Source organism: Thalassophryne amazonica, chromosome 2 (assembly GCF_902500255.1).
Source record: "Thalassophryne amazonica chromosome 2, fThaAma1.1, whole genome shotgun sequence".
Lineage (NCBI taxonomy): Eukaryota > Metazoa > Chordata > Actinopteri > Batrachoidiformes > Batrachoididae > Thalassophryne > Thalassophryne amazonica.
Window position 1 is genome coordinate 109,297,083 of NC_047104.1, and position 23,586 is coordinate 109,320,668.

The 23,586-nt window shown below is 41.4% G+C and overlaps 1 protein-coding gene across 2 annotated transcripts in view; it reads left to right on the forward strand.

The window, feature by feature from the left end:
* The window catches only part of fam189a1 (family with sequence similarity 189 member A1), a 347,606-nt gene that overhangs the window by 81,443 nt on the left and 242,577 nt on the right, over positions 1-23,586 (forward strand). For both annotated transcript variants that reach the window (XM_034191627.1, XM_034191634.1), the window contains exon 2: positions 18,637-18,693. In XM_034191627.1, the coding sequence (XP_034047518.1) occupies positions 18,637-18,693 (57 nt within the window). The remainder of the gene's footprint in view (positions 1-18,636; positions 18,694-23,586) is intronic.

Sequence of the window (23,586 nt, forward strand, 5' to 3'; positions counted from 1 at the left end):
TTATTATTGTTATTAGCTCTGCTCCAAGAATCTGCAGCATTATTTATCATGTATGTGTTTGGATTATGTCTTAATTTCATGTTCTAAACAATGGGATCCTGGTCCTGCTGGGACTGGGAACAGAGCTGCTTCCAGCTCTGTGGGGCTTGGACCCCTAAATTTCATCTGTGTCACCGGACCAGACAGCACTGAAATATCAGAAGCCTTTTCATGAAAGTGATGCATTAAAGTTGCTGCCACACACCCAAGAATATGATGCTCAGAATTTGTAGCATCACCAAACAAGAGCAGACGGTTTGTAATGAAGGGCTTCACAGCTTCGATGCTTAAACGAAACCAGTCTCACACCGCTCTGACTTTTCTTTCTGCTGAAAATGAAGCGAAACAAAACATTGCTTCATAAGAGTTGAACTCTGCTAATGCAAGTTTCAGATACAGAGCTGCAAATCAGTTTCTGCTACAGCAAACAGACTTCAAGAGAGCAGTTATAAATGGATGGAAATCAATCTGCAAACTGAGACCTTGCACCTTATAAGTCTTATTTGTGGCCATTTTATTTTTTGATCAGTGGGATCCATCCGCCCTTGCATTCACTGACGATTGATCATGTTCACGAGTCTCTGACCTCGAGTCCAAGTCAAGTCTCAGGTCTTTGAGTTCAAGTCACGTCTGATTTCACTGTTTAGTTTGACTTAAGTGCTACTTGAGTCCAAGTCTCAAACCTGAGTCCCCATGTCTGCTTCACATACACAAGCTAAAATGTTAAAGGATTATTAACCGAGCGCAAGGTTAATAATTTGTTTATTATTTGGCTGTTATATATATATATATCTGTTCATCAGATTGCATCAGCATACTAAGTTAAAAGTTGCTATATGCCAAACATTTTGATTGGATCTCAGTTTTAGAATATATTCCACTGTCTAAATTAAATCACACACACACATATATATATATATATATATATACATATATATATACATATATATATATGTATGTACGAGGTCTATTAGATAAGAAACCGACACTTTTTTTTTTAACTATATGGATTTGAATGACGTGCGATTACACCAATCATGCTTGAACCCTCGTGCGCATGCGTAAGTTTTTTCACGCGTGTCGGTGACGTCATTGCCCTGTGGGCAGGCCTTGAGTGAGATGTGGTCCCGCCCTCTCGGCTGAATTCCTTTGTTTCACACGCTGCTCGAGACGGCGCGCGTTGCTTTATCAAAATTTTTTCTGGACCTGTGAGGAATATCCGAGTGGACACTATTCGAGAAATTAAGCTGGTTTTCGGTGAAAGGTTTAATGGCTGATGAGAGATTATGGGGTGTTTCTGTCGGTGTAAGGACTTCCCATGGAGCGGGACGTTGCGCAACGCTTCCAGGCGCCGTCGTTGGCCTGTTTTGAGCTGAAAACATCCTAATTTAAGGCTCTGTTGACCCAGGACGTCGTGAGAGAACAGAGAAGATTCAGAAGAGGCCGGCATGAGGACTTTATGCGGACATTCCACTGTTTAAGGACATTTTTTAATGAAAGACGTGCGCGCAAATTCGCCGAGTCGTTTCCGTGACGACTCGGCGAATCTGTGTGCGCCGCGACAGGAAAAACACCTCCGTGTTGAAAACCATTTGTAAAATTCAGGCGGCCTTTGATGGCTTTCAACAAGTGAGTAACTGAGAAATTGTTTAACAGCTTGGGCATGTTCCAACTTGCCCGTTAAGGTTTCCAACGGAGGTGTTTTTCCTGTCGCGACCCCCCGCGGTCGGGTCCGGCCCGACATGCGACTCTGCCCACACGTTCTTTCATTACAAAATGTCCGTTAACAATGGAATGTCCGAATAAACTCCTCATGCCGACTTCTTCTGAAAGTTCTCTGTTCTCTGACGACTTACTGGGTCAACAGAGCCTGAAATGTGGAAGTTTTCAACTTGAAACGGCGAGACGCTGCTGCCTCGAAGCGCAGATCGCCATCAGGCACCGTGGGCCATCCTTACGGCGACACTACCAGACCAAAGTCTCTCATCAGCCGTTAAAATTTTGACCGAAAACCAGCTGATTTTATCGAATGGTGTCCACTCAGTTGTGCCTTACAGTTTTGAAAAAATTTTGATCAAACAAAGCAGCAGTCTCTGAGCCATTCCTAAACAATGAAAAAATCGACGAGAGGGTGGGCCACTCCTCACTCAGAGACTGCCCACAGGCGAATGACGTAACCGACAGGCGTGAAAAAACTCTCGCATGCCCACGAGGGTTCAAGCATGTCTGACGTAATCAGACGTGATTCAAATCCATATGGTTTTTGAAAAAAATAAGGTCGGATACTTTTCTAATATACCTCGTGTGTATATATATGTATGTGTATATATATGTATGTGTATATATATGCATGTGTATATATATGTATGTGTATATATATATGTGTGTATATATATGTATGTGTATATATATGTATGTGTGTATATATATGTATATGTATATATATATGTATGTGTGTGTGTGTGTGTTTTGGGGCTGTCTTGGCTGACACGTCTCTGTAACCTCGCGTGGCGATCGGGGACAGTGTCTCTGGATTGGCAGACCGGGGTGGTGGTCCCTCTGTTTAAGAAGGGGGACCGGAGGGTGTGTTACAACTATAGGGGGATCACACTCCTCAGGCTCCCCAGTAAGGACTATTCCAGAGTACTGGAGAGGAGAATTCGACCGATGGTCGAACCTCGGATTCAGGAGGAGCAGTGTGGTTTTCGTCCTGGTCGCGGCACACTGGACCAGCTCTACACGCTCCATTGGGTGCTCGAGGGTTCATGGGAGTTCACCCAACCAGTCCACATGTGTTTTGTGGATCTGGAGAAGGCGTTCGACCATGTCCCTCGGGGCACCCTGTGGGCAGTGCTCCGGGAGTACGGGGTCCGGGGTCCTTTGCTAAGGGCTATCCGGTCCCTGTACGACCGCAGCAGGAGCTTGGTTCGCATTGCCGGTAGTAACTCAAACCTGTTTCCACTGCACGGTGGCCTCCGCCAGGGCTGCCCTTTGTCACCAGTTTTGTTCATTATTTTTATGGACAGAATTTCTAGGCACAGCCAGGGTGTAGAGGGGGTCTGGTTTTGGAACCACAGAATCTCGTCTCTGCTGTTTGTGGACGATGTGGTTCTGTTGGCTTCGTCAAATCAGGACCTTCAGCGTGCACTGGGGCGGTTTGCAGCCGAGTGTGAAGCGTCCGGGATGAAAATCAGCACCTCCAAATCCGAGGCCATGGTTCCCGACCGGAAAAAGGTGCTTTGCCCTCTTCAGTATCTCGGGGTCTTGTTCACGAGTGAGGGACGGATGGAGCGTGAGACGGATAGACGGATCGGTGCAGCATCTGCAGTGATGCGGTCACTGTATCGGACCGTCATGGTGAAGAGAGAGCTGAGTAGGGGGGCAAAGCTCTCGATTTACCGATCGTTCTACGTTCCGATCCTCACCTATGGTCACCTCCACAGGGTGGCTGGGCGCTCCCTTAGAGATAGGGTGAGGAGCTCGGTCACTCGGGAGGAGCTCAGAGTCGAGGCGCTGCTCCTCCACGTCGAAAGGAGTCAGTTGAGGTGGCTCAGGCATCTTTTCCGGATGCCCCCTGGACGCCTCGCTGGAGAGGTGTTCCGGGCACGTCCCACTGGGAGGAGTCCCCGGGGAAGACCCAGGACATGCTGGAGGGACTACATCTCTCGGCTGGCTTGGGAACGCCTTGGGGTTCCCCCGTAGGAGCTGGGGGAGGTGTGTGTTGATCGGGAGGTCTGGGCAGCTTTGCTTGAGCTGCTGCCCCCACGACCCGACTCCGGATAAAGAGGAAGAAAATGGATGGATGGATGGATGGATGGATACATTTTTTATGTTGAGACTGTTCTATGTGAGGCACCTTGAGATGGTTTTTGTTATGATTTGGCGCTTTATAAGCCGATGAAATTGAACTGAAATTGAACAACATTTTATTGAGTCTTATATATATGTATATGTGTGTGTGTATATGTGTATATATGTATATGTGTGTGTCAGGGATGGATCCAGACTGAAAATCTGACAGATGCATTTTTGCCCAATGATAAAATAAAAATCATACGCATCTTGTTATTCAATAATTCTTTTATTCAGCTTTTTCTATCATGCACCCGCTCTGTGGAATGGTCTTCCTGCGACCGCGAGACAGTCAGACTCCATGGACATTTTTAAGACAAGACTTAAAGCCAATTTTTATTCTCTTTCTTATGAATAGTTTTTCTTTTTTATCTGTTTTATTCTTTTACTTCTGTTTTTAATTAAGTATTTTAATTTTTAAATTTTTATTTATTTATTTAAATTTTTTTTATGTTGAACAGTTCTAAGTGAGGCGCCTTGAGATGGATTTTGTTGCGATTTGGTGCTTTATAAGTCGATTAAATTGAAATTGAACAACATTTTATTGAGTCTTAAAGTAAATAAATAAGAAATTGGTCACTGGATCCTTAAACTTTGGACATAATAAACTCTACATGGTGGATCCTTGATCTCTGGACATAAATAGGAATAAACAAATCTGTAGTTTTTATCAAAAGCATTTCCTTTTAGGCATTTATCTGAGCTGAGCTCTTAGAGTTGGCTGTGCTGCACGTCAGGAATTTGTAAAGAAATACAGCACGTCTCATTTTGGGAGGAAAAAAAACGTTTTAGTCGATTGTAGTTTCTTGTCTGTATTACGTTTGTAAGAGGTGTCATTTTATTTAAAGCGGCAATTCATTTTGAAGTTATTAATTCCGAGCGGACTCTGTCTCAGCAGAGAGCTGCGCAGCATTTGAAGCTGTGTCAACGGAACGGAGGACGATTCTCGTTTGTTGACTGCAACAAGACATCAGTCCCAGTTAGCGACTTTAATACACACAAAAGTGACTCTTGGTATTTTAATGGCTTTGAGAGGGGTTAAGAAGTCGACTTGCCGTTTCTGAAGAGCAGCGAATCAAAGAACCAACAAGCTAGTGAATCGAAGCATTGCTTCAATGTTCACGCTTCAAAGTGGAGTCGCGCTGCAGAAACGGTTGATTACAGACCCACTGCAGACCAAACCCTGAATATCCGACTTTATTTGTACGTCTGTATGACTCTGAAACTCGGACAAATCCGTATAATTTACGGACAATCTGTATAGGTTGACATGTATCATCAGAAAACCACCAAAAATGTAATTTCAGTCATCATAGAATGCCTTTCAAACACACTACTGTCTGAAAACTATTTATAAACCACTCACCATTTCTTGCTGAAATAAGCACCCAATTTTCCTTGCACAACTTTTTCCTGGATGCCATGATCATATACTCGACTGGACTGAAGCTATGTTTGTTTGATCTGGTTTGAATTTCCCTGTGTACACCTGCATGGTGCATTGTGGGATCAAATCAAAAGCTGTGTTCACGGCGGGGACATGTTCGGCACTATTCGGGATTATTCGAGATTTTTTTTCCCGATAACGAACGATACGTAAAAAAAAAATCTGATATGATATATATATAGATATTTAGATATTTATGGAGTATGTTCACGTCCAGCTTGTTTTTCTAATTGTATTTTTAGCTTTCTAGATTTGTTATGAATCGAATACGCGTTCCAGACCAATTGCCATGGTAACAGCCTGATATGGGAAAATATCAGAGAAAAATCAGCCAATCAGAGCACACATAGCATCACAGGCATATAATAAACTGTTTTATCTAATAAATATTGCAAATCTAGCATGTATGTAATTTCTGCTTAAGTGTTTGATTAACATTTGCAAGTAATCAACACATTAACAACATAATTAAAAAATAAAACATTGCTGTGTAAATTATATTCTATTTCAGTGGAGATGCAATGTTAATGATAAATGTTATTACTGTAACCTTAACAATATGCTTCTATGAAAAACAATAACAACAATAAAATGAATGTATTTAATTTATCAAAGACGGGAGAGAGATTGCAGCAAAGACGGGGTCAAACTGATTTACAGTATTTAAAGTTTTGCTATCTCGTTACTTTTATTTATCGCATACTTTTATAAGACAGTGGGGCAGATTGTGTCTCCCAGCAGAGACACTATCTGCCCATTCTCCTTTCTTTTCTTTTCCTGAGATATGCTTCAGATCTCTCCTGGGTTTTTTGGCATTTCCTCTCAGCGTTTTGGGAATCTTATTGATGAGTTGCAAATGTGACATGATTATAATTCATTTACACTATTGGTGATGTAATATGTGGGTTAGGGTGGTGGCCCAGTGGTTTGTAGATCAGATGGTTTGCAGTTCAAGGCCACCCCCAGCATAAAAGTTGTGCAAAATCAACATACAGGCCTATCTTTGATCTGCTGTGGCAACGCTGTGCGGAAAAAAGGGAGAAGCCAAAAAGGTATACAGTTAGTAATGTAATATGCATTCACTGAGCTCTTCATAATCAACTGAGAATATGACAGTTCAGCCCCAAACTCAATAATATTGTTTTGACACTGTCACAAAGACATTACAAAGTACCTCTGTTGGTGAGAGAGCTGCCATTCAGCTGGTAACTGGCTTTTGGAACCAGGCTCAAGCAGCCATTCTGGAAACTGCAAGATTTTCCACTTTGCTTCATTTCAGACAGCTGGAGGTTGGGACTTGATGCGAACACTGAGACCACTGAGGGGACATTGTCTCAATCTGGTCCACAACAAACTGTGGAGTGGTTTGTTTGTAGTGAAAATGCAGACTGAGCTGATCAACCATTTTATGAAAAGATGTGGCACGATGAGGCGCACATGCTGACGTGCAGCACCGCATTATCACTCAGTGCAGCAAACACGTGTCACAGTCACCTGAACAATGACGAGACGCCCTCAAGCTTACGGCGCCGTTGCACAGCAATGCACCATTCTGTGCAGCCCTGAGTTTCAGAACAAACGTTCAAACCGATGGGCTAAGAATGAAAATTAATTTGGTTATGTGAAATCATGTTTTCAGTGGCAAGACAAGTGTGCATCATAAACGTTAGTCAGATTTTTATGGACTTTAAATGACAGGCTAAAATAACCACAACTCTATCTTTTATTCTTTCTGTATTTCTGTGGACTTGACTTCCCAAACTGTGCATGGACACACGTGTGTGCCAGCGTGCATGTGGGTCTGTGTGTTTAAACGAAATATTGACGTCCCATTTGTCAGGTCCTGTAGGTATCAGGGTGAGAGAAGAAGTGGGAAGATTGACTAGAGAGAGGAACACGAGGCAGAGTGAAATAGAAATGAGAAGGCTGGATGGAGTTGTGAAAGTGGTTGTGTACGTGCACAGGCGTGCTCTGTGTGTGTGATACGAGCAGAAACCTGAGAAGGGAAAAGACGGCAGCGCTTAAAGACAGAAGGCAGCTATCAAGAAAGTCAGTGAGCAGAAGGATGGGGGGAAATGAGGAGAGCATGTTGGTGTTAAATGGAGGGTGAAAAGCAGGAGGGACCACGGAGGAATTTAACGCCGGAGGCTACAAGTACCCGTTCTCCATTCAAATTGTAGTGATACTCAAGTTGCACACGCTTTTTTTAATATGGCCTTTTTTTTATGTATATTAGTAAAAACAGCTGCTGTTGACATAAAATTCACACAACAGACAAACACTGATTATGTGTTTGAGGTAGAATTATGTGGACTGGAATGAAGCAGACAGATGAATAACAGATGGGCTGTAATAAATATTGGTGATGCAATTGGATGGCCACAAACAGTACAGCAAGGTAGGTCCAAGATTGAATTATTATTTCATCTGTGCCCACATCAGGACCATGAAACACCCAGATGTCCTCAGAGAGATGTGACTGCACAAATGATCCTGAGTTAGCTGTAGTGGCCAAAACAGGTTTATGATAGATAAATCAAGATGATTTATGTTTGTTTTTTTTCATCCATATTCGAAGAGGCAGCTGTAAGTTTTTGGGTTCCTTTCCATTAATTCCCTGTTTGCTTCTGTGTGGAGTTTGTATGAAGAGTTCAGATGCAAAACCCAGTAAGTCCTTTTTTTTTAAATGGAGAAAAATGCAGTTGAAAATGGAGATTTAAAGGAAACCCTATGCGGAAATGCACAGACTTTCATCAATAACATGAAAACAGTTTGTTTGAATTCTTTCATACTGTATTTTGCACACTGACTGCCTCCTTGACAGCCAAGTACATGGTGGTGTCAATTAAAAAATTATGATTCTGGAGATACTGGGTTTTGCATCTGAACTCTTCGTATGTTCCGCATGAGTTTCCCGTGACTATGTAAAATGTAGCTTTTCACACACAGTGGATCAGAAATGTTGTTTCATGGCAGCATAAACACATTATGCATAGGTTAGGGCATTCTATTCTGGATTTAATATAGTAAGTTATTGTTTATAAGGCTGTGTTATTTATGTCTCCCCAAGTGTAATTTACAGGTGTTTAAAATCAGTTTTAAAATTTTTGATTCACTGTGCCTCGGACACTAATTCACAGCGCACAGTGAATCAGTGTTCGGGGCACAGTGAATCAACTTAGAATATAATGACAAAACACATGATTATAAAGATTTCTTCAAAATTATTAAATATATGCTGATGCATATACAAGCTATAATACAGCAAACCACCTATGTAATGTGTGAGTGTCTTATACAGTGATATAAGTCCTTTAGAAACTATTATAAATACAACTGTCGGAATTTCTGTTCAAACGTGCAAACACTTGTTTATATACACAAATTATAGAAATAATTCATGGAAAAATAAATGTATAAGCTTCAACAAGTTATATTTGTCATCCACTTGATATTGGGGCTTAGTAAATCACTTTCTAGACTGATTCACTGTGCCCCGATTCACTGTACCCCAGGTACATGTGACACACGAGTCATGTTATCAAATAGCTGATAGTCTGGAGAAGACATAACGCATGCTCATCAGTTGGACGGGGTAGTCTTCTAACTAATAATTTTTTGGGTCACCTTTCCTCTGTTGTGAGAAATAAATACAAAGACACTGACATCCACAAATTTTTTTAGTTTTACCCTTAATGTATCCAAAATCAAAACACTAATTTATAAGAGGGATGTCTTTATGCATAAAAATATGGCATAACTGCTGCAAATATATCTAGTTTTGCAGATATAGCTACTGACTCACTGTGCCCCGTGATTCACCATGCCCCGGTTTCCCCTATCATTTCAGTCATTTATACACACTGCACACAACCCAGAAAAGTTTACTTTCTACAAAACAATCCATAGACACTATATCATACCACTGCCAAGGTCATATATATTCTGGAAACTATGAGGGGTGATTGAGAAGTTTTGAGCCTGACCCATTTTTTGCACTCTGTGAAACCAGCCTTTCTCACCTGGGTGTAATGTTGAGAAGTGTTGTTCCTGATCAATCCCTCATTTTCTAGGACATTATCTATCTGTTCATCAGATTTCATCAGCATACTAAGTTAAAAGTTGCTATGTGCCAAACATTTTGATTGGATCTCAGTTTTGGAATATATTCCACTGTCGAATTTAAATCACTTATTTCCCGGACCGTTACCTATCTGGTCGTCAAATTTCACTGACATTCATTCATTACTTTTTGAGTTATTGTGCTAATAGACAAACAAATAGACAAACGCCGGTGAAATCATAATGACCTCAGGTTGAAGTTATCCTCTGTGAGAGATCATAAAATATAAGAATGCATTACTACACTTTGCAATTTTAAGATTTGGAAAAACATTTCAGGTCAGTGTTAAACAGCTACCCGATTCACTCTTTCATTCATTCTGAAATGTGTTGAAAAAGGGATTTCTCACAAAGAAACAGATCCTCAAAGGTGAGTACAGCAGTCAGGGGGTTGATTGCTGTCAATACTTTAATACGACAAAGATCATAATAAAGTGACTAAGTTAAGGAAGTTTCAATTAAAGCTGTTGTATCAGATGTGTTCACCCAGATCTGCTCCAGATTCCTTATTTTATACATCCCAGTTGTTGTGATGTTTTTTTTTTGTTTTTTTTTTGCTGTAAGAATGCTGAGTGAGGCAGGAAAAACTGTCTGGATGGAGTCACAGGCGGTGCAGATTACATGCTGTACAGGCACAGCAGAATTGCACAGCAATATTTAGCGCCTATTTCAGCATAATTTCTTAGTTTCCAGACATCTGCAGTTTTGCAGTTTTGAGCCAAATAAGGACTCTGAATGATGGCCTGCCACAGGGATCTGTTGTCGCTCCAGTGCTTTTTAAGATCTATGTGAGCGACATGCCGCAGTCCGCCTCCAGGAAGTTTGCCTATGCTGATGACTTTGCCCTCGCCATCCAAGCAGGAAACTCCAATGACATCAACCGCCTCTTACCTATGATCTTAGGCAAATTGAGGGGTACTTTACGCAGTGGTGCTTATACCCACTGCTTTCCATCCCAGCATTCACTTGCCCATTTCCATGGCAAACCAATCAAAAACAAAAAACACCCAAAACATACCTTTGTGTGACTGAATCACAGTCTGACTGCAAGCACATAAAAAGAACTGCTGGAAGAACAAGGCCAGGGTGAACGTCATCCGAGACTGGCAGGTCCCAGCTGGGACTCCAGTACGTCCTCCCTCTGGGCTGCCACCCCTTGCCCTTGTCTGTTCTGCAGTTCTGAATATTGTTCTCCTGTGTTGGACAAAAGACATCACACCAGATGCGTTGACACATTCCTGAACTCCACAATTCTACCAGTCAGCAAGACACTGAGATCCAGATCTCTGTAGGGCTTCCTGTCCTGTCTAACATCACACCACCTAACATGCAGTGTAAAGCCAGAGATTGCAACTGCATCCAAGCCAGCCAAAACATGTCAATCCACGGTGAGCTAGAAAACCTGCCATGATGCCTTTTGAAATCCTGCAAACCTTTCTTAGTCTATGATCAGTCCAACTCAATCTCACGCCATTTCTTGATGGCATGGTAAAGGGTAAATGGACTGCATTTATATAGTGCTTTGTCATCTGCATCAGACGCTCAAAGTGCTTTACAAATAATGCCTCACATTCATACAAGGCTGCCATACAAGGCACTCACTACACCCCGGGAGCAACTAGGGGATTAAGGACCTTGCCCAAGGGCCCTTAGTGATTTTCCAGTCAGGCTGGGATTTGAACCGAGGATCCTCTGGTCTTAAGCCCAATGCATTAACCACTAGACCATCACCTCCCTTTTACAAAAAGTAAAATAATCTATGGTTCGTGCTCCTGGCACGAAACAAATTCATTTTGTGACAGTATCACGAAAAGAGGGGTGATGTGGGGAAGGGGGGTGTCTGTCAAGGTTAAGGTTAGGGGAAGGGAGAGTGTTAGGTTATGGTTATGGTCCAGGTTAGAGGAAAGGGGTAGGGTTAGAAATAGTAAAATAAAAAAAAGGTGTCACGAAAATTTGAGTCATTTCGTGACAGGAGCACGAGAAAAAAAGCATGAGACTGGGTGGGGTCAGGCACTGGTAGGTATGGATTTCAACCTGACAACAGCCTGGCAGTACAGGTGGAAGCACCATGATTTCACAAACAATGACCTTGTGAAAGAGCCAACCATTGGACTTCCAGGTTTCTCACTTGGTGGGTGACAATGGACTGCACTCAACAAGATCCATACCAATCAAGTCAGAACTGTGTATCATGTCTCCACCTGGAAATTCCACAATGACCCTAGATGCAACTGTGGACATCCGGAATGCACCATCCAACTTGGACACTTTGTACATGTAACATCTGAGGAGAAATTATGATGCGAACTTAAAGCTCATGGTGATAAATGAAAAATGCTGCATGAAACAACTCTTAATCAGCCATGCAATCTAGTGCAACAGAGTTCAATACTTGAAGATAGTAAGCCAAAAAAATGACCATCAGAAATGCTTACTGTGGTAATAAAAGCATCATTTCCAAGAAATTGACAGGAGAGTGTGTCGATATGTATGTGTTGTATGATATGTTCTGGCACTAAAATGTGCATTTATTTTCAAACAAAATCATTTGCACTATATAAAATGATTGGTGGATCGCGGAGTGAGATTGCATCAGAATTTTGGCTCTCTGTTGGGACTGTTTACACAGAGACTGCTACCTGCTGCTTTGGACTTGAACTAACAGTCTTTTTCAAGACTTTTTTACTTTTTTACCTTTTTTTTTAACTTTTTTACTGTGCTCCAACGCCTAAGGAAGACCTCGAACGGTCGAAACATCGCGACGGAGCACTTTTATCAGCTAACTTTCATTAGCGTTGGCAAGCTAACTAGCTTGCTAACGCTTTCGTTTTTATTTTTTTATTTTTTTTATTTTTATTTTATTTTAGCACCGTTGTTGTGCGTTGCCTGTGCTGCTTCATGGCCTGTTTGGTGCCTTGATTGGGGCACTCCTTCTGCTGAATCACCTCTGGATTATTTGCACATTATTCACTTTGTGTGTTTTTAGGAATCCGCTAGCTTAGCGCAGCTACTAGCTCTTAGCCGATTTAGCATGGCGGCTTCTCCTGTCTCTCCCGTACTTTTCTGCTCTGGGTGTGAAATGTTTAGTTATTCCTCGGCCTCCTTTAGCAGTAACGGTACTTGTAATAAGTGCAGCTTATTCGTAGCTTTGGAGGCCAGGCTGGGCGAATTGGAGGCTCGGCCCCCGCACCGTGGAAATTCTACAGCTAGCCAGGCCCCTGTAGTCGGTGCGGACCAAGGTAGCTTAGCCGCCGTTAGTTCCCCCCTGGCAGATCCCGTGCAGTCGGGAAAGCAGGCTGACTGGGTGACTGTGAGGAGGAAGCATAGCCCTAAACAGAAGCCCTGTGTACACCGTCAACCCGTTCACATCTCTAACCGTTTTTCCCCACTCGACGATACACTCGCCGAGGATCAAACTCTGGTTATTGGCGACTCTGTTTTGAGAAATGTGAAGTTAGCGACACCAGCAACCATTGTCAATTGTCTTCCGGGGGCCAGAGCAGGCGACATCGAATCGAATTGCTGGCTAAGGCTAAGCGTAAATTTGGTAAGATTGTAATTCACGTCGGCAGTAATGACACTCGGTTACGCCAATCGGAGGTCACTAAAATTAACATTAAATCGGTGTGTAACTTTGCAAAAACAATGTCGGACTCTGTTGTTTTCTCTGGGCCCCTCCCCAATCAGACCGGAGTGACATGTTTAGCCGCATGTTCTCCTTGAATTGCTGGCTGTCTGAGTGGTGGTCCAAAAAATGAGGTGGGCTTCATTGATAATGGCAAAGCTTCTGGGGAAAACATGGTCTTGTTAGGAGAGACGGCATCCATCCAACTTTAGATGGAGCAGCTCTCATTCTAGAAATCTGGCCAATTTTTTGGATCCTCCAAACTGTGACTGTCTAGCGTTGGACCAGAGGCAGAGCTTTGTCTTATACACCTCTCTGCAGCTTCTCTCCCCCTGCCATCCCCTCATTACCCCATCCCCGTAGAGACGGTGCCTGCTCCCAGAATCACCAATAACCAGCAAAAAATCTATTTAAGCATAAAAATGCAAAAAGAAAAAATAATATATGCACCTTCAATTGCACCACAGACTAAAACGTTAATGTGGTCTATTAACATTAGGTCTCTCTCTTCTAAGTCCCTGTTGGTAAATGATATAATAATTGATCAACGTATTGATTTATTCTGCCTAACAGAAACCGGGTTACAGCAGGATGAATATGTTAGTTTAAATGAGTCAACACCCCGAGTCACACTAACTGTCAGAATGCTCGTAGCACGGGCCGGGGCGGAGGGATTAGCAGCAATCTTCCATTCCAGCTTATTAATTAATCAAAAACCTAGACAGAGCTTTAATTCATTTGAAAGCTTGTCTCTTACGTCTTGTCCATCCCAAATTGGAAGTCCCAAAACCAGTTTTATTTGTTATTATCTATCGTCCACCTGGTCGTTACTGTGAGTTTCTCTGTGAATTTTCAGACCTTTGTCTGATTTAGTGCTTAGCTCAGATAAGATATTATAGTGGGCGATTTTAACATCCACACAGATGCTGAGAATGACAGCCTCAACACTGCATTTAATCTATTATTAGACTCTATTGGCTTTGCTCAAAAAGTAAATTGAGTCCACCCACCACTTTAATCATATTTTAGATCTTGTTCTGACTTATGGTATGGAAATAGAAGACTTAACAGTGTTCCCTGAAAAACTCCCTTCTGTCTGATCAATTTTTTAATAACATTTACATTTACCCTGATGGACTACCCTGCAGTGGGGAATAAGTTTCATTACACTAGAAGTCTTTCAGAAAGCGCTGTAACTAGGTTTAAGGATATGATTCCTTCTTTATGTTCTCTAATGTCATATACCAACACAGAGCAGAGTAGCTACCTAAACTCTGTAAGGGAGTTAGAGTATCTCGTCAATAGTTTTACATCCTCATTGAAGACAACTTTGGATGCTGTAGCTCCTCTGAAAAAGAGAGCTTTAAATCAGAAGTGTCTGACTCCGTGGTATAACTCACAAACTCGTAGCTTAAAGCAGATAACACGTAAGTTGGAGAGGAAATGGTGTCTCACTAATTTAGAAGATCTTCACTTAGCCTGGAAAAAGAGTTTGTTGCTCTATAAAAAAGCCCTCCGTAAAGCTAGGACATCTTTCTACTCATCACTAATTGAAGAAAATAAGAACAACCCCAGGTTTCTTTTCAGCACTGTAGCCAGGCTGACAAAGAGTCAGAGCTCTATTGAGCTGAGTATTTCCATTAACTTTAACTAGTAATGACTTCATGACTTTCTTTGCTAACAAAATTTTGACTATAGAGAAAAAAATTACTCATAACCATCCTCAAAGATGTATCGTTATCTTTGGCTGCTTTCAGTGATGCCGGTATTTGGTTAGACTCTTTCTCTCCGATTGTTCTGTCTGAGTTATTTTCATTAGTTACTTCATCCAAACCATCAACATGTTTATTAGACCCATTCCTGCCAGGCTGCTCAAGGAAGTCCTACCATTATTTAATGCTTCAATCTTAAATATGATCAATCTATCTTTGTTAGTTGGTATGTACCACAGGCCTTTAAGGTGGCAGTAATTAAACCATTACTTAAAAAGCCATCACTTGACCCAGCTATCTTAGCTAATTATAGGCCAATCTCCAACCTTCCTTTTCTCTCAAAGATTCTTGAGAGGGTAGTTGTAAAACAGCTAACTGATCACCTGCAGAGGAATGGTCTATTTGAAGAGTTTCAGTCAGGTTTTTAGAATCATCATAGTACAGAAACAGCATTAGTGAAGGTTACAAATGATCTTCTTATGGCTTCGGACAGTGGACTTATCTCTGTGCTTGTTCTGTTGGACCTCAGTGCTGCTTTTGATACTGTTGACCATAAAATTTTATTACAGAGATTAGAGCAGGTCATAGGTATTAAAGGCACTGCGCTGCGGTGGTTGAATCATATTTGTCTAATAGATTACAGTTTGTTCATGTAAATGGGGAATCTTCTTCACAGACTAAGTTAATTATGGAGTTCCACAGGTTCTGTGCTAGGACCAATTTTATTCACTTTATACATGCTTCCCTTAGGCAGTATTATTAGACGGTATTGCTTAAATTTTCATTGTTACGCAGATGATACCCAGCTTTATCTACCCATGAAGCCAGAGGATACACACCAATAGCTAAACTGCAGGATTGTCTTACAGACATAAATACATGGATGACCTCTAATTTCCTGCTTTTAAACTCAGATAAAACTGAAGTTATTGTACTTGGCCCCACAAATCTTAGAAGCATGGTGTCTAACCAGATCGTTACTCTGGATGGCATTCCCTGATCTCTAGTAATACTGTGAGAAATCTTGGAGTCATTTTTGATCAGGATATGTCATTCAAAGCGCATATTAAACAAATATGTAGGACTGCCTTTTTGCATTTACGCAATATCTAAAATCAGAAAGGTCTTGTCCTCAGAGTGATGCTGAAAAACTAATTCATGCATTTATTTCCTCTAGGCTGGACTATTGTAATTCATTATTATCAGGTTGTCCTAAAAGTTCCCTAAAAAGCCTTCAGTTGGTTCAGAATGCTGCAGCTAGAGTACTGACGGGGACTAGCAGGAGAGAGCATATCTCACCCGTGTTGGCCTCTATTCATTGGCTTCCTGATAATTCTAGAATAGAATTTAAATTCTTCTTCTTACTTATAAGTTTTGAATAATCAGGTCCATCTTATCTTAGGGACCTCGTAGTATCATATTACCCCAATTAGAGCGCTTCGCTCTCAGACTGCGGGCTTACTTGTAGTTCCTTAGGGTTTGTAAGAGTAGAATGGGAGGCAGAGCCTTCAGCTTTCAGGCTCCCTCTCCTGTGGAACCAGCTCCCAATTCAGATCAGGGAGACAGATACCCTCTCTACTTTTAAGATTAGGCTTAAAACTTTCCTTTTCGCTAAGGCTTATAGTTAGGGCTGGATCGGGTGACCCTGGACCATCCCTTGGTTATGTTGCTTTAGACGTAGACTGGTTGGGGGGTTCCCATGATGCACTGTTTCTTTCTCTTTTTGCTCCATATGCATCACTCTGCATTTAATCATTAGTGATCGATCTCTGCCCCCCTTCCTCGGCATGTCTTTTTTCCTGGTTCTTTCCCTCAGCCCCAACCAGTCTCAGCAGAAGACTGCCCTCCCTGAGCCTGGTTCTGCTGGAGGTTTCTTCCTGTTAAAAGGGAGTTTTTCCTTCCCACTGTGGCCAAGTGCTTGCTCATAGGGGGTCGTTTTGACCGTTGGGGTTTTTCATAATTATTGTATGGCCTTGCCTTACAATGTGGAGCGCCTTGGGGCGACTGTTTGTTGTGATTTGGCGCTATATAAGAAAGGAGTTGATTGATTGATTGATATAAAGAAAAAGAAGTTTGGTGAACTTCTCCCAGTACATGTGTCTTGGTGGGGTGGTGGGGGGCTTATAATCAGGGTATTATTATTTTGAGAACACCACAGTAATACCGTTTACACTTTTACAAATGCCTAACGGATCCTCACCAACTACGACAGCTTGGTATCATATGTTACAATAACATAAAATCACAAAATGATCACGCCACAGAATCATACGAGGTCTCTTAGATAATAAACCGACCCTTTTATTTTTTTTTTTAACTATATGGATTTGAATGACATGCGATTACACCAATCATGCTTGAAACCCTCGTGCGCATGCGTGAGTTTTTTCACGCGTGTCGGTGATGTCATTTCCCTGTGGGCAGGCCTTGAGTGAGATGTGGTCCCGCCCTCTCGGCTGAATCCTTTGTTTCACACGCTGCTCGAGACGGCGCGCGTTGCTTTATCAAAAATTTTCTGGACCTGTGAGGAATATCCGAGTGGACACTATTCGAGAAATTAAGCTGGTTTTCTGTGAAAAGTTTAACGGCTGATGAGAGATATGGGGTGTTTCTGTCGGTGTAAGGACTTCCCACGGAGCGGGACGTCCTGCAGCGCTTCAGTCGCTGTTGTCGGCCTGTTTAGAGCTGAAAACTCCTAATTTAAGGCTTAATTCACCCAGGACATCGTGAGAGAACGAGAAGATTCAGAAGAGGCCGGCATGAGGAATTTATGCGGACATTCCACTGTTAAGGACATTTTTTTTTAATGAAAGACGTACGCGCAAATTCGCCGAGTTGTTTCGTAACGACTCGGCAAATCTGTGTGCGCCGCGACAGGAAAAACACCTCCGTGTTGAAAACCATTTGTAGAATTCAGGCAGCTTTTAATGGCTTTCAACAAGTGAGTAACTGAGAAATTGTTTAACAGCTTGGGCATGTTCCAACTTGCCCGTTAAGATTTCCAACGGAGGTGTTTTTCCTGCCGCGACCCCCCGCGGTCGGGTCCAGCCCGGACATGCGACTCTGCCCCGCACGTTCTTTCATTACAAAATGACCGTTAACAATGGAATGTCTGAATAAACTCCTCATGCCGACTTCTTCTGTAAGTTCTCTGTTCTCTGACGACTTACTGCGTCAACAGAGCCTGAAATGTGGAAGTTTTCAACTTGAAACGGCGAGACGCGCCGCCTCGAAGCGCAGATCGCCGTCAGGCGCCTGTGGACCGTCCTTAAAGCGACACTACCAAGACCAAATCTCTCATCAGCCGTTAAAATTTTTACCGAAAACCAGCTGAATTTATTGAATGGTGTCCACTCAGTTGTGCCTTACAGTTTTGAAAAAAATTTTATCAAACAAAGCAACAGTCTCTGAGCTATTCCTAAACAATGAAAAAAATCGACGAGCGGGTGGACGACTCCTCACTCAAAGACTGCCCACAGGCGAATGACGTAACCGACAGGCGTGAAAAAACTCTTGCATGCCCACGAGGGTTCAAGCATGTCTGATGTAATCACACGTGATTCAAATCCATATGATTTTTGAAAAAATAATAAGGTCGGATACTTTTCTAATAGACCTCGTATGTGTCATTTACATCCAGTTAGAAATGGATTTATAAGTAAAAGTGAACACTGTTGGTAGAGGAAGGCGGGTTGCCGGTGAAATCCAAATAAAATTAGTGAAGTTCAAATTGAATATAATTTTTTGCAGTTTTCATATTTTTGTCATATATATACCCACCTGATACTACCCATCACCTCTCACAATGCATGTTTTTGTTTTTGTTTTTTCTCTGCCAGGTGCTGCTGTCTGGTCTGATCGGAGTGGTGTCGTGGAAGAGGCCCCTCTCTCTTGTGGTGAGTGTGCTCAGAACGCCCACTCTCAGCTGCTTATCTGATAACCCAGCACAAAGTAATAACACCCAAGAGGGAGCTTTTTATTGTAATAATGGCTATGATGGTGATCTGAAGAGGTACGAGGGACACAATTATTTGAAACGGATGCTTTGTGCTTTTATTGTATGCTCCTCACGTGTAGCTGAATATACAGTGTGTGAGAGCCGATCTTAATGGAATCATGACATAACGCTCAGGAAACCTTCTACAGTGCATCATTGTTGCCTTGCAAACACATCAAACAACATGCAAAGTGGTGCTTTATTTTTTTCTACTTCACAATAAAAACTACAAACAGAACTTGACCATAGGAGTGCTTGTGTTTCAAGTGGCATTTGGAGAAATGGTACTGCTGTGAACAGTGTAGTGGTTGCTGAACCAGATCCTGTTGAACAGGGAAAGAAAAAAGGAAATATTGCCTTAATTTTCCAGACCAGAGCCCATTTTTTTTCCCTAATGACTGACCTTGGAAAGCCGTGGAATGTTTTCTTTTTTATGGTGTACTTGCCATATGGAAGTTAAGTCACACGGTTTTGTATATACACATTTTTTTAATGATATTGTTCATTTCTTTCTGTCTGCTTTGTTGTTATCACGTCCTGATAACCCACCTCACCTTGATCAGAGCATTTATCACAACCCATGTGGTGCAACTGAATGAAACCTTACTGAACTGTTGAGCGCACACACACACACACACCGATCTATCTGTCTGTCTTTCTGTCTGTCTGTCTGTCTGTCATATAATAGCCAAGTGGCTTCTGTGTGTCTATGGCTTTGATCACCGCAAAACTGGGGAGAACTGACATTTGCCGTTTGGTATGCTTGTGTGTTTTGGGTCAAGGATTAACACTGCGAAAACAGAAAGTTGATAGGACTAATATTTTTGGAGAAATTAGTGATATTATCTAACAACATTGAACAATGGACGCTGTGCTGCAAATGCACCATGGGAGTTCGGGGTTTTGGGGTTTTAAATGTTATGTGGTTCATGTTAGTTAACAGTGTTGTTAGTGTTATTGATTTATTGTGTTTTTTGTAGTTCAGTTGGTTAAGACAGTTTTGTGAAGTATTGTGTTGCCATTACCGTGAGTGAAACATGTAGGGCATTTGATGTCTTTTGCCAGTGTCTCTGTTTGTGGGTGTGTGAAAATAAAAGCACCTGCTTGCGGCAGAATTCAGAAAAGACAAAAAGTACTGCATGCATGCGTGCATGTGTAATTTTGATCACAGACAAACTGTGGAGAGCTGACATTGCTGTTTGGTATGCTTATGAATTATGGGTCAAGGATGAATGCTGAAAAACAGAACGTTGATAGGACTAATATTTTTGAAGAAACTATGGATATTAGCTAATAACACTGAACAATGGACTTTGATAATTACAATTCTGGACTCACACGCCATTCCAGCAGGGGGAGGTAAATCATCTTTATATAAAGCTTGCGTAAGTGATTTTATTTAATAAGTTCAATGTAAGAACATAATATAATTGTAAATACATTAAAAATACATGAATGACACAAGTAAGAGGGAAACATTTATTTCCATTGTGGTCCATTTAAAATCAAATGACAAAATATAAGTAATAATAAAATAATAATAATTCTGATTTGATTTGAATTTATTCAGCAATAAAATTACATAAAAATACATAGTACTGCCGAGGATAACACAAGAAAGCTTCCAATATGGATGCTTATTTACACTGTGGTCCTCGAAATAGGAATAAAATAATGAAAGAAAAACAGACATACACGAAAATGAAATACAGTAATGGAAAAGCTCAACAAAATGTGTTGAGGAAATACATGAACCAGACAATAAACTAGTAAAATAACAAAGAATAAAAGTATATAAAAAGGAATTCTTGAGCAATAGCTCTACGCAATTCACATACAGACCAAGCAGCTAGTCAAGAAAAAAGAACAACAAAAAGAGAAAAACTGAAGAAATGGTCGTTAATAATATAAAAAGATTCCTTGACTAGAACTTACAATACTGGTTAATAAGAACTGCTTAACTACATGTTTAAACACATGCCTAGAGTAGTTTCACAAATAGACAGAAGAAGACTATTCCATACCGATGATGATGATAATAATAATAATAATAATAATGATAATGATGATAGTGTATATTTGCTAACAAGAACCTAAACAATTTATAAATACATTAAGACAGTAAATTAACATTAAGAAATTACGTAATTATGTATGCAAAACATGTGAGATCAGGTCAGGGAATATGCATTAGGGCTCCAGATCTCTGCATCCATCAAACTATGGAACCATCTGGATGGCAGCCATCTACACTGGGCCATCTCTACCTGCCAGAACGTGCCAGCTGTCTGACGCAGCCAGGTGATATCTGGGCATTCACCTGGCCACCTCTTCAGGCTTGTGAGGTCTTCAAGACTGAGGCACCTGTGCAATGGATTGTACACAGAGAAGTGTGCCACATGGCCCACATATTGTAACTGACATTCTCTTCAAATGCAATTGGTACACCTCATCTCCTGAAGTAACTGTGATGTCAGAACAAAGTAATTCCAGCGGGACTCAAGAAGTCTGCAATGAGACCTCGCACTAAAGCTATCCAGTCATCAGCTTAGGTCACTGGTTGGTGTTGAAAACTCACAAACGGACAGTAAAATTGAACACACAAGGAACCTAAAGAGTTGCATCTTCATTCTCCCACCCAAGGTCCCTGCATAGAACCTCTGTCCAGCACACTCATCTTTCAATCTCAAATGTAGTGAATCCAGAGACATGAATGTCCCTGCAGTGAATCATTACACAAGTTCAATATTTTCACTGCACACAGTTATAATTCTGATGGCTGAGTGCAGAAACTCAATGAAAGTCTGGGTCTTCACTAAGATGTCAGAGATTTTGCCCTCACTCAATAAGGCAGACACAGTACCTGTGTATAGGCTAGCTAGGATGTCCAACATTATCTTGGGGATCCCATGAATATTCAGGTTGTCCCAAAGAGCAGCCTCATCATCCAAATCAAAGGCTTTGCAAAAGTCAACATGGCTGCAAAAAAGCGTTGCCAATATTCCCTCGTGCTCAATGAATATTTGCAGAGTCAGAATGCAGTCAATGGTTGACTTCTGTTCTGGTTACTGATAAGCAATTACCTGGGACTGAATCCTTTTAAGAATAATGCTTGCAAGTGTCTTTCTCGGCACAGAGAGCAGTGTCATATCCCTGTAGGTGTTGCAGTTCAGGCAATCGCCTTCCTGCTGATATTCATGCTTGTGTTCAGTGAATACTCACAGACCTCGGACACGGTCCATGGTTGATTTCTTGGGTGTGAGGACAAATTGTTCTGTTTTTAACTTGGAATGAATTTTTTTTTAAATAATAATAATTGCAAACACTTTTTCCCCGATGCAAAGAGCAATGTGATACCTCTATAGCTGTCGCAATCTATACCATCACCGTTTCCTTTCCAGAGTGGGACGACAAGTCGTTTCTTCGAGTCTGTACAGATGATTTATGCCTTCAAGATTGAAACAGAGATTGCTTGCACTGCCAGGAGAACCACATCCCCACCTATCTGAAGGAGTTCAGCTCCAATACATCCGCTCTCTGTTCCTGTGGGAGGAAAGCAGAAATGTATTGTGAGAAATACTCATGTAGGACAAATGTGCTGTTGCTGCAGTGATTGTTTCCATCAATATGACTAGTTCCACATGGGCGATGCAGCTTTCATAGATTTGGATAGTTTGCATACAAATATATGTCCTTGGACAGACTCAAAGCAAACTCAACCAACAGGAAATAGTAACATACCTGCTAAAATGCTTCAAAGCTGTGGATCAGCACTCCACTGAGTGCTTATCTAATCAGTAAGAATGACATGTCAAATGGTTTGGTATCAAAAATCCTGAAATATCTTAAAACATTGACAAAACTCCATACGAGTATGTCTTCAATTTCAGAACATTTGATGTTCTATGGTCTAAAGCTCACAGCTCTAATATTTTATATTTTCACAGCCTCTGACCTGGAAAGTACAGACAGTAAGTAGTCTGAGCAGTGTTACGTTGTTGAAACGCACATAACACTGTGGGCAGAAGCATTTTGCTGCCTGTGTCATATGTGCAGCACCCTGACATGACTTCACACTGCAGGGTTGTCTTGGATACTTCTGCTCTTCTCAAGAGTTCAAAGGAGACATTCTCCTGCTATAATGGAGCCTGAAAATTGTTAATTAATCACATGTTGCAGCCCACACTAACCTGGACTGTCCATATCATACATGACATTAATCACTCTTCCTCTTTTGCAGTGCCAATTCTCTTTCTTTGTCTTTGCTTGGGTTTTCATGTTTTTATTGCACGAAACACTTGTAGAACACACTTTAAGCCCTCAGCTATTTCCATTTCTTAATGCTGTAAATAATCTAGGGCTGTCCCCACGTAGAGGAATAATAGCTGTGTGCAATCATACCATAATAAGCATCAGGCTGATTTTCAAAATAAAGGTGCTTCTTCCCTGTTTTCCCCAGTGACTTTGCTTAACACAATTCCCGGGTTTCATGCCTCATGGCATTACTTTTACATTGTGCCATTGTTTGGCTAAATCCCATGTTTCATCTACATCGCACAATGTCTCCACAATGGCAATCTGCTCAAAAACGAAAGTTAAGGCTGTGCCTGGCTGCGTTCTCAGCCAGAACCACAACAAACACTGCTCTTGCTTCAAATTGTTACCCCAATGGAGCACAAACAAATTTACATCTGAAGTTGTACTCACTAGTACTACTTCATTTAAAGATGTTTGAACATGATTGAAACTGGAAGACTACGTACACCTGGAAGTGACTGTGTAATGACACTGA